At 36.0% G+C, this 12,510-nt stretch overlaps 1 protein-coding gene across 30 annotated transcripts in view; it reads right to left on the reverse strand.

Annotated features, from left to right (window-relative positions):
- ablim2 (actin binding LIM protein family, member 2) overlaps positions 1-12,510 on the reverse strand; it is a 75,504-nt gene that overhangs the window by 39,162 nt on the left and 23,832 nt on the right. For all 30 annotated transcript variants that reach the window (XR_013194463.1, XR_013194460.1, XR_013194465.1 and 27 more), the window contains one exon: positions 431-614. Coding sequence is in view for 4 of the 30 variants with exons in the window: in XM_077200962.1 (XP_077057077.1) it covers positions 431-614 (184 nt within the window). In the remaining 26 variants the exon portion in view is untranslated. The remainder of the gene's footprint in view (positions 1-430; positions 615-12,510) is intronic.

Consider the following 12,510-nt stretch of genomic DNA (forward strand, 5'->3'; position numbering starts at 1 on the left):
AGTTAAGCAATATCAAGTTACGAGTGCTGTTTTTTTTCTGATTAGCACGAGTGCAAATGTAATACTGATTTTATACAAGTTCAATTTGCTAATATTGTGTTATATTTTAGACACAGTATTGCCTCTTTTTGCTCAATTTTGCCAGCAAAAAAGAATCTGCATTTTCAACGAATCGGGTGAACCAATGGTTCAATGGCCCTTTCATAAAGAGAGGCATTTACTTAATTCCAGAATGATTCAGCTGTTTGCAATAAATTGAATGAATGACTTACTGGCTGCAAGATTATATATACACATACATACATACGACATTGAATAAGCTTTGTGAATAACATTTTGAAGTCTGGTTACTGATGCCTTACCCAAATTGTTAAATGTGCCAATAGTGAATGTATGCTAGTGTTTGCTAGTGAATGCATGCGAGTCTTACTTGCAGACGGCACAGACAAAGCAGCGTGGATGGTATGTCTTGCCCAGGGCGGACACAACTTCCCCTTCAATGAACTCTTCACAACTGAAGCAGCGGGTGCCATAGAGTCGCTGATAATCCAGAGTGCAGATGTACTCGCCTTGTCGCACAAAAAAGCCTCCCTGAGCCAAGTCACATCCACAAACTGCAGAAAGAAAGAGAGACAATACAGTTAAAGCTACAGAGGGCTAAACTTTAATGATAACATAAATTGCCCAAAATGTTTCATTCACTCAAGTCAAATTAATATGTGAAAAACCTGAACCCTGTTGGTGCTTCTGTGTACTGTATCTGATAACTTGATTCAACTTGAAAGTGGCTTTTAAACTGTTTATGTGAATGTCCTCTAATAAACTAATGTCTAATATACAATATTGACAAGGAAAAATCAAACCATTTGTTATGTGGATGCAGGAGGTGAACCCAAATGAAGACAGAGTGCGATGAACACAAGGTTTATTGGTAACAAACAAGAAAACAAAACCCACGAGGGGGCAAAATACGGACAGAACAGGGAAACTTAGACTGACAAGACTAGACTATGACTGTACGAAAACAAACTATACTACTAATAAAATGTTCACAATGACACGACCTTCCACAAAGTACCCACAGGTAAGATAAGCACGGAGAATGATACACACATTGTTTGACACAATGAACCGACACAGGACAGCAAACACAAGGGGATTAAATAGGGAACACTAATGACGAGGACAGGTGAAACTGACTAGGCAATGATGACAAGACGAGGATAACAAGGGGGCGGGGTTACGTGACGAGACAACACAAGCACTCTGCCCAAGCAAAAGGCCATGTGCTTGTACACAAAACATGGGTCTGTCATGATTCTGCCACAAGACCAGAGAAATCAAAAGACATGATGGCAGAATCATAACACCATTAAATAATTATCTAAAAAATATTTATGATTATTGAATAGGCAAAATTTTATCGGCTCAGTTATTTTTAAGATTTACCTTTTTAAATAGAGAATAGTATTCAATAGCATATGGTAATGAAAATAGTGTTGAGAATCATTATATTTCACTGATATTATATCAACTACTGAAATTGTAGCATTATGACAACACTAGTTGTCAATAAAAATCCATAATGGCAACCCAAATCACACATTTGGGTGTGTGTCTATTTGTTTATATGAGTGAAGTAATTGTTGTGTGTGTCTAATCAGTATCAGCACACCATGACATCATCAAGTCACATGGAGATAGTAGACTGGGCAGGTGCATGAGTGGACAGGACAAAATAAAATGAAACGCAACCTTCCCCTAATTTTCCCCTCTCCATCTCTCCCCGCACTCTCTTTCCTTTTCTGACAGTCCCTTTTCCACTAAAACAGGAACCACATCAGGAACACAATACACACAGACATGCTCCGATGACATCATTGTCAGGGCCGATCCATTTTCCACCTCCTCTGAGGTAAATGATAACTGTGGAATTTCCTTCTCTCCCATGGCTTTTCTTTCTGTCTGTCCAGAGCGGAGATGTCTAATTGTGAATAATCAAAAGAAATGTACCTCTTTCTTCAGTACTTGTATTTGTCTGCTATCGTAATTTTAATGGTAAAGGACTGTAAAAATGCCACGGTAAAAACCTGCTAATTGGTCAATAGTAAGTTTCCTTAGTAGGCCTATATATGCTGAAAAACTAACAGATTTACGGGGACATGTAACACAATGTTTTTTTTATCTAAATCATTTTGTTTCCTATTTTTCTATCAGTCATGTACATTAGGGTTATACGATACATCTTACAGTATGTTGTTAAATTAACATTTATTGTATCATTATAATGCAGTACAAATTCAAAATAAAATCTGGACTATGCTATCCATACTCATTTTATAGCTCTATATTCTTAATGTTTGTCAGCAATTGCCTCATTTGTGTCTGTGTATTTTTAAGGAGTAACAGGGGAAACACTGAGACCATGTTGAAACATAAAAAAGTTTAATATGAAAAGAGCATCTTTTGAGCAGTAAAACTGCTACATTTCCAGTAATATATCGTAAGGATCCTATTCTCTCTGAGCATCTAACAGTCATCGGCTTGCCTCTGTAAGATCCCATTTTATATGACCTCACTTGGTTATTACATAAGAGCTTAACAGTGTTAGCACTCAGAAAACAGACCCTCCCTATTACTCTCTTTCACACACACACACACACATACACACACACACACACACACACACACACACACACACACACACACACACACACACACACACACACACACACACACACACACACACACACACACACACGTACTAATTTGCGTGTTAGCACAACACAATGCATTCTAATGTTCCGCTTGTAGTAAAAATCCAAACAATAACATAGGAATGTTGGTCAGGAAATAGCAGGCATATTTTCCGCATCTGTTCAAAAGTGATTGGTTGGTGCCCGTGATATGGAAGGTTAGCTAGGTTATAAGCATATCGGGTGTGACAGTTTGAATTCTGTTCCAAACATATTAAAACTTCCTCCAAAAAGTACAAACAGTCTCAAAGATAACCTGTAAGGTAAGAGGACAGCACACACCCAGGGCAACACTGAAAACAGCATTGAACTTCTTATTTCATCAAGCAAAATTGATATTCCAATATAAGCCATGGCTGCTTTATTTAAATGAATTGACAATTAATAGACTTGAAAAAAACAAACAATTATTGATTAAAATATCCTACTCTGTTTCATAAGATACTTCTAACAGACTATAGGGTGGGTTTAATCTATTTGGGGGTTGGGCTTTTTTGTTTTATTATATATTTTGAGGGGGATTTTTGCTGGGCAATTTAAACTTTTTGTTGCAAGGGACCCCCAAATATGGAGATCCCTTGCGAGGGACCCCCTTCCTAAAATATAAAAGCATATATGTCAAAGATACATACTGTGTGGTAAAAATATTACGTGGGATTGATATTATTGAGACAGCATGTTTGAAAATTAATATTATACTATAAAGAATTCAATTAAGTCAAAGTAATTTAAGCCAAATATAGCCAATTATGGGACAAATAAGAATGATTCAATATTATCAGTAGAATATTTTCTTTGTATTGAGTTGAGAGTGGATTCTTTTTTGTATAAATGTATAATTAAAAAATGGTTTCTGACTAATACTTCCAAATAGTTGTGATTGATCCTGTTTTTAGACACATTTAAATTTATTAAATGTGTTTAATTATTCCATTAAACATTGAATTATTATCTTAATACTGTAACTTTGACAGCCTTAAAATACATTTAATATAATCTTTGTTTTTTCTTTGGACTCCCAAGCATTCCATTGCAGCCCTCGGGGGTCCATGGACCCCAGTTCAAAAACCTCTGCTCTAAGCACAATTTTGCCCATCAACTACTGAAGTATGTAACCCAAACCGTGCAGTGATAAGAAGTCCTCAACATTGGGCATGGTATGTCTTTCACCCTGCCAGTATATTTAGCTCAGCTGCAGACAGAAAACAACACCTGAATAAGAGGAGCAAAGGAATGAGTGCAAGCAACACTGCTCTCGTGATCAAACTCGTCACAGTCCTTGCTGATCTGAAAGTGTGCAAGTTATAATGCTAGTTATACTTTTGAAGGATGTTTTCATCCAAAACAGCAAACACCAGAACAATTCCTGGAACATCCCTCCCTGAGATTAAGTGCTCCAGATGGACACCCCATCAGTACTTTGGGAATAAACACTTTGGGTGCTTAAGCTCCTATGAATGTCACACCTGCTTTATGATGACTGAAAAGCTGGAAGATAATAGATACTGGAAGTATGATTTTGGCTTACAAAAAAAGTAGATAAATTAGACAACATGAAATAAAAACAATATCACAGGTGAGGAGGTTATATTATACAAGCAGCACTAAAAAGGGGATGGGTTGGGCTAGAAGAAATGGAACAAGGAAAAATTATGGCGGAGGAAGATAAGCAGACTAGAGAATAAGGAAGGAGGGCAAACAAGAGTAATCGGGAGAGTGAGTGAACCTGGAAACTTCAGTATATTGATATTGGACTTGAAATCAAATCCCTGGATGGAAATTCTCAACATGTCTGACTCTCTGAAACCTAAACTTTGCAATGCAAGAAGAGCAAGTAAACAAGATAATAAAACGGGTTACACTGAGGGCAAAAGCAATTCCTTTGCACACATTTCCTACCGGAGACACTGAAAACCTAAGTAAGATAAACACAACAATCTGGGACACAATCGGTGAAAGAGTTAAAGCTATCGTTTGAACTGCAAGTGTAAATCTCTTTCCTCAAGGCCAAGGGATTGCGAAAGCTAGCACCAGTGACATGTAATTGGCAGGACTCACATCAACAGAGGGAAGCGTTTTATTCCTGAAGGGTAATATAACCCCTCTACACACAGCCTAAGCCAATACTAGCTAGCTCCAGTGTTCCAACTGAATTCTATGGCAATCTAAAATGGCGCTGGTTCGCATGCTTTCAGGGAGTTGGTTGGCTGGAGAGGGTCTGCTCTTCCTCTACATGAGGGGGATTGCATTTTCACAGGCTAAAATCAGACTTCCAACATTAATCCAGCAGACAGGCTGCTGATGTCACACCTGCCTTTAATAAATTTTTGTTTTGTTTACAAAAGTTGAATATTGTGTACCCTGTAGTCATTCCATGAGTTTACATAAGCCACTTTTCCACCATCGGGCCAAACCATTCTTAAACCGTTGCTTTACCGTTTCATTATTATTAACTTGTGTTACTTTGCTCAAAGGCAACACACAAGTGACCATCTCTGAGTGTTTGTAATCGTGCCGTGCCGAGCCAAGCTGAAGTGGAAATATAACTGGAACCATTCTTAGGAGCGATCGGCCCGACGCTGGAAAAGTGGCTATATATGACAGCAGCTTCAAAAAATATGATTTTTGGAAAACTGGGAAATCTTTGATTGTGGTGAAAAATCTTTTTTGAGTTTAATTACCTGACATCTAATATAAATCAGAAATGTTTAAGCATAAAATTTTGAATGCAGACAATTATTTTTTGTTCATGGATGTTATTTTGCAATGGGGTCAAACTCTGTCTTTTATTGTACAGATAACATTAATTAAATATTTATTATTTTATTGCCTAATCTCCTCAACATCTCATCATGGAGCTGTAATTTTAACTTGCAGCTTTATCTAGCCCAAAACCACCCACTCACAGACAGGAAGAGACCATCTGAACAAAAAGTCAAACAACTAATCACAGTTTGTTTTTAATATGTCACAATAAATAAAAATGAAGTAATAAATGATTACTGATGAATAAATAAATAAAATACACAAATTACAGACATCACAAACAACCTGTATCAAATCTGTTTGTGGACATGTTAAAGGGCTGGTAAAACACAATTTCACTTTTCTAACTTTAGTTAGTGTGTAATGTTGCTGTTTGAGCATAAACAACATCTGCAAAGTTACAGCGCTCAAAGTTCAAAGCAAACGGAGATATTCGCTTTTAAAGAAATCAATTTCTAAGGACTACAGCAAACAGCTGGTTTAGGACTACACGACATTCCTCCAGAATAAACCCCTCCTCCGAGAATACTAAATAAGGGGGGCGAGGCCATTTTATATTGCGTTGGAGAAGAGTTATTGTGGTATAGGAGTGTTGTTGCCGCTGCAATGTTGTCGAAACGCTGTTATTTTCATCAGTGCCCGGATTGCAGGTCCACTTTGTTCAGCCTTCCTAGGGTCGCGGGAGTTAGGGATCAATGGTTAATTATTACTCAAATCTCGCTCTCTGCTGCACATTTTACGGTCAAAGCTTCCATAATCTTGGTGAGTTCAATGCAGGATTCGCACAACGGCTTGTCCTGAAAGATGGAGCAGTTCCAACTTTAAGAACAGAAGCTGTTGTTTACGGGCCACAATCTGTAAATATGATTTATTTTTCGTCAATGTGTTTTCCTGTAATAGTTCGTATTGTTAATTGTACATTGTAGCAAGGAAGTAAACAAATGACAACGCTGTTTGGCTCTGCAAACCAGTTTGTTAAATGCTCATTTATACTTAACGTTATCCGACAAACACCTAACGTTACAAACTTTTTTTAAATCTCAACAGCGAACTTAGAATTAGAGTAAATTATTCTTTGATTAGAGCTTTTATGTATTGTTTATCGCTTGTTTATCTACAGGCATGCTAAACATGGTTCTGTGTTTGATTTGGCTACTGCAGTAAAGCCAATGTTTAGTGTTCGTTTTGGGTTAATAGTTCTGTCGACAGATATTTGGCTACAACCGTTGTAAAAATACAAAAGTAACCGTGCCATACAGTCAGTAACGATCACTATAGATGAAAAACCCCAAAAAAAATCCCTTGGAGGACTGTAGTATAATTTGTTAGAACGATTAATGAAATTCTGGTTTATGAAGCTTATTTTTTTGTAATACTATAATAATTAGTACAATTAAATAACAGCGTATCTAAAAGGTAATGAGAAAACAAAAAACAAACCTTTCTGAAACGTTGTTTAACAGCCGTTCTTGAACAGGTTCTGCTCGATCATCTTCACTAACATTCTCTGGGTCTGATTCGGGCTCAGATTGGTATGGTTTTATTGACGCCATCGTTTATAATACACCAAAGCACAAACTAGGCTACCGGTAAAGGTACGGGGCGTGACTTTTCCGGAAAACAGTCGGTTAGCGAATCACAACACACTGGGCCAGCTAACCAATCTGAGCCCATTGCGTATTTTTGAGGGACTGGCTTCATAGAACCCGGAAACCATCAGACCGTTTTTACAAGGAGGGACAGAGCAGTGTAGATTAAAGGTAAAATATATGAAAAATAATGCAATTTTTTAAAAACGAAGCCTGATCACATACTACAGTGCACCCCACAAACACAATCGAGCCTTTGAAAAAATGTGTTTTACCACCCCTTTAAAAAATAAATGCCTCAAACTAAACTCCCTAATGAAGGGATACATCTTTAAATACATCTTTAAATATAATTTCATGTGCAAACTAAAAAACAAAAATATGAAAAAAATGATTGGTTACTCTTTATTTTAATGTGTCCCTGTTACATTGTAATTATACATTTAAGTACTGAGTAATAACTACATGTCCTTACTATGTGGTTAGGGTAGGATTAGGGTTTGGTTTAGGGTTAGTTGCATGTAATTATGCCTAATTTATAGTTATTACTATAGTAAATGAATGTAACGTGTAACAAGGACACATTAAAATAAAGTGTTACCAAAATATTACTGTCATTTTATTGAATCTTTTATGTCATGTATTTAAATATATTTGTAATTATTACACATTTGTAACGACGAAGTTCCAATTTAGCACAATATATTAACTTGTGGGTAGCTTTGAGGTTAAAACTACCTCATCATAAACACAGTATTACAATATTGCATCCTGCAGATGATGTAGAAAACAACACTGTTAGGTATCAACACACCTTTGAAAATGAACAGTTCATCAATTTGGTCATCCTGATGAACGGAAGAGCTTCTGCATCTTCATTTTGGCCGATGATCACAAGCTCTAGCTGTGACATTCACCTTGAGATTCCTGAGCGTTCACTGCACTACAGTACAGGGTTTTCTGTTCTAACTGCTGCTGAGTGTCTCTAATTAACTGCAATCACACACTAATTTGATCGATAACTAACACATGAGTGCAAATTAGTGTGTACCAGTATAATGCAGGAAACATGGACGTGTAACTACCTGACTAACTACACAGCAGAGAGAATAGAATTTAAAAGAAAACACATCTCTGAACAAGCACACAGACAAATCCAAACCACTGTCCATGAAAGGCCTGGGCTACTAGCCAAACAGAACTAGTGTACTGAATAAATACTTGCACAACAGCAAAAAAGAAAAAAAACACATGCACATAAAGAGAGTCAGGTTGACCACTCGTCCAATAGAGCAAAGTGAAATGTGTTGAATTACGATCGATTATGGTTATTTATTTTTTATTTATTTACATCAGGAATTACATCAATTGAATTACTTCAATCCTAAATTAAGTGTTTTATGTCAAACATAGGTGGAATATATGTGTTCTTGTATTGTTGTGTAATGTTGTAAATAGCACATTTTCCATATTACAAATTACTATAAAAACAGTCACATTGTTTTAAAAGTCATACCGGGTATTATCTTTTAATCTGCGGTCTTGTGTGTGTGAAGGGTGTATAGCAACTACATAATTGGGTTAGAGGTATTAGTGCTGTTGTTATATGTAAAATGTGCACTACAGATTAGCTGCATGCTTTGAAAAGAGACCGCAAAACAGACACAAAATACCCACACCATTATGACCATATTGTCTGATGTGAAATTACATAACATGGATTGGATTTAAATTACTGGAATGACCTGTAATGTTGAATAACAACACCGTAATACCAAGATGTTTTTTTATGTTTTTGTAAAAAAGTATTTTATGCACAGTGGCTACTTTTATTTGATCAAAAATACAGTATAAAGTCATATTCAATTTAAAATAACAGTTTTCTATTTTAATTATACTAAAATTTAATTTATTCCTGTGATGGCAGAGTTCATCATTACTCCAGTTTTCAATGTCACATCATTCTTCAGAAATTATTCTAATATGCTGATTTGCTACTCAAGAAACTTTTTATTATTATTATTATTATTACAGTTCCTTAATATTTTTGTGGAAACTGCAACCAATTTTTTTCATATTTGATGAGTAGAAAGTTTAAAAGAACAGCTTTTATTTGAAATAGATTTTTTTGCAACAAAAAATGTCTTTACTGTCACTTTTAATCAATGTAATGCTTCCATGATGAATGAACATATTATTTACTTTTAAAAAAATTTTTACTGAGCCCAAATTTTTGAATAGTAGTGTATGTATGTGTATGTATATACAGGGGTTGGGCAATGAAACAAACACTGGCCAATATAGTGTTGTGTTGGAGATTAAATTTGTGGCCTAGTGGCCAAATCTTTACGGATTTCGCCACTCACAGCATCACAGCTAATATTGCAATCCACACAACATAATAGGAGACATATCAGAGTTCAAAAGAGAAAAAAATTGTTGCTGCACATCTCTCTGGCTTCATCTGCGAACGGGACAGCAGAGTCTTTGTGTATCGAGAGCTATGGTACCCAGAGTAATGTTGGCAAACCTCCACGTTGTACGAACCTCATCCAACTAGAGTAATTGTCGACGCAAGAGGAAGCTGTCTGAAAGGGATGTCCAGGTACTAACCCAGATTGTATAAAAAAAAATAAAAAAAACAGCTGCCGAACTCACTGCAGAATTAAATGCATACCTCGACTCTCCTGTTTCAACCAAATCTATTTGTCGTGGGCTCCACAGTTAATATTCATAGTTGGGATGCTATAGCTTAACCTTTGGTCACTCATGCCAATGCCAAATGTCGGCTTCAACAATACAAATCTTGGACCCGGGACAATGTGAAACATTTATTGTTCTCTGATGAGTCCACCTTTACTGTCTTTCCCACATTCGTGGGAGTTACGGTATGGAAAAGCCCCAAAGTGTAAAGAATGGGGTTAGATCAGTGATGGTTTGGGCTGGAATATTATGGCATTCCTTACTGTGCTTGAAGAGCACGTCACTGCCAAGTACTACCAAGCCAATCTGGAGGACCATGTGCGCCCATTGGTTCAAAAATTGCACCCTGAAGGTGGGGGCGTGTACCAGCATGGTAATGCACTAATACACACAGCGAGACTTGTGACAGAATGGTTTGATGAACATGAAAGTGACCTGTGAAGTCACAAGATCAAAATATTTTTAGCCATTTTTGGGGTATTGGAGGAGCGAGTCAGGAATCGTTTTCCCCCATCAGCATCACACAGTGTCCTGACCACTGTTCTGGAAGAGGAATGACTCAAAATCCCTCTGGCTACAGTGAAGGACTTGTATATGTCATTCACAAGACTAATTGATGCTGTATTGGCTACAAAAGGAGGCCCTACACCATACTAATAAATTAATGTGGTCTAAAACCTGGTTTTCAGTTTCATTGTCCAACCCTTGTATATTACATTAACAATGCACATCAAAAGTTTACACAATACAGTGTTCTTAAATAAAAATACAACTTAGGACATTCTAAAATCTAAATCCAAAATAGGGGCATAAAATCCACATCAGGAAATATCATTCTTAAGTTTTTAGATAAATCTAACAATCAATACTATACACTAACACAAATCCAACATTAACCCTCAAGGAAATCATTGTGCATTATTTGTTTTTTTCTTCAATTGACGACATCACCAAATTAAGTTTTGTAAGATTTAGATCCTTGCTGGAAACAACTCTGACTACAGTACAGCTATGTAAAGTCCCAAACATCCCACACACCCAGAGCCCAAGATGTGATTAATTAAAAGTGTGCTACTGTGCAAGCAGTTTTATTTATAGATGATCCAGCATCTGTAACAAATTAAATAAATAAAAAATCATTATTCAGTTGCATCCTGTCTTTATTTTCTAAAGATATTTATTCATATTTGAGTGTTTGAGTAGAAAAATGTAGCAAATATTCATTGTGCAGATGCATTCTGCCTATCTTTTTAGAGATACTCAATGATATTTGAATCATTCTCAGCTGATCATAATCCAATATGACAGAAGGGATTACAGTACGTGTTCACACCAAATCCAATGAAAATGTCAGATAATGGGGAAATCCATATTAGTGATAGATTATGAATAAAAAGATTCTGCAGCTAAATTTACCAGATGAGCGCTTCTAAAGGCGGAACTAAATAAAAAGTGTGTCATTTATTGATTCTGCTGAATCCTTATGGATCTGAAGAGTTGTTATATAAGGACAGATGCAGTGGGAAACAGCTTGAAACAAGAATCTTGACATAGCTTTGAGCACACAAACACATTGTGCTCTGTCCCTGAGAAGGAAACTATTTAATTTTGTGTATTAAATCAGTCTGGCATGATTTAATTTAGCTGTGAAATTTGTACTAGGAGGTTTCAACTAAAACAGCAATGAGATGACAACTAAAAAAAAAAATCAAAACCCAGGTAAACACAGATTAAAGATAAATCAAAAGCTACATTATGACAGCAAGTGTGTGATATGAATTCTACATCACTGTACTTAGAAAACTACATTATAAAGGTTTGAAATATTGAGAAGTGCAATGGCTTACACTAATAACTATCTAACATTGTTCCAAGCAGCTAGTCCCATTTGCAGTTTCCATTGTAAGCTCAGCAACACAGTTCAATAAATCCACTTGAGAAACGTTGAAATAAAAGATGAAAATCTCCGGTTTTTATTCCTTGGTTTCCGGTTTACAAAAGAAAAAGTGAGCTGATTAATACACTTATTATAATGGATAATGAAATAAGAAATTCCTAATAGAAATAGCTATAAGTTAGAAGTTATCAGGTAAGAAAACCGTTCGCTTCCACAGCTCTCAATATCTGAGACACGTAATGAAAATCAACATAATGTAATCTGAGTTGGCCTGTTCTTAAAGAGGCAGTACACTATTTTTACCAATCCTACAAGCACATGAATTATAGTATGCTTTTAACCTTTTAAGTATAATTTAACATTTTTAACCATTACATGAACTTCTAAATGAAATGATTTACCTGTTTAACATAAATTCTTATTCACATTACTATGAATTATACTTTGGCCTCTACATACATTATAATCAATATATTTTTGAATTACACAGATACCATGTAAACAGGTCCATGCATACTAGTATGAATACGTACAGGCCTACAGTATGTGAAAGCATATCACTTGCCAAGTACACGCTTATAAATATATGAGGCTCTTAATGTTTCAGATGTTGAACTCTGGTGCTGTCAGGATAGAGCAAAGAGAAGCAACAATGTCTGCCTAGATAAAAAAAAAAGAAGAATAAAAAGGAAACTTTTAGGTTCGGGAAATTACAGATTTTCTAAGATTTCAAACCAAATAATTTCAACACTTTCCCCAGATGAGGTATCAGGATTCAAGACTTTACTGTGATGTGTGT

The sequence above is a fragment of the Siphateles boraxobius genome, unplaced genomic scaffold, assembly GCF_051911475.1.
Source record: "Siphateles boraxobius isolate OS27281-9 unplaced genomic scaffold, OSU_SipBor_1 46, whole genome shotgun sequence".
In the NCBI taxonomy this organism is placed as follows: domain Eukaryota; kingdom Metazoa; phylum Chordata; class Actinopteri; order Cypriniformes; family Leuciscidae; genus Siphateles; species Siphateles boraxobius.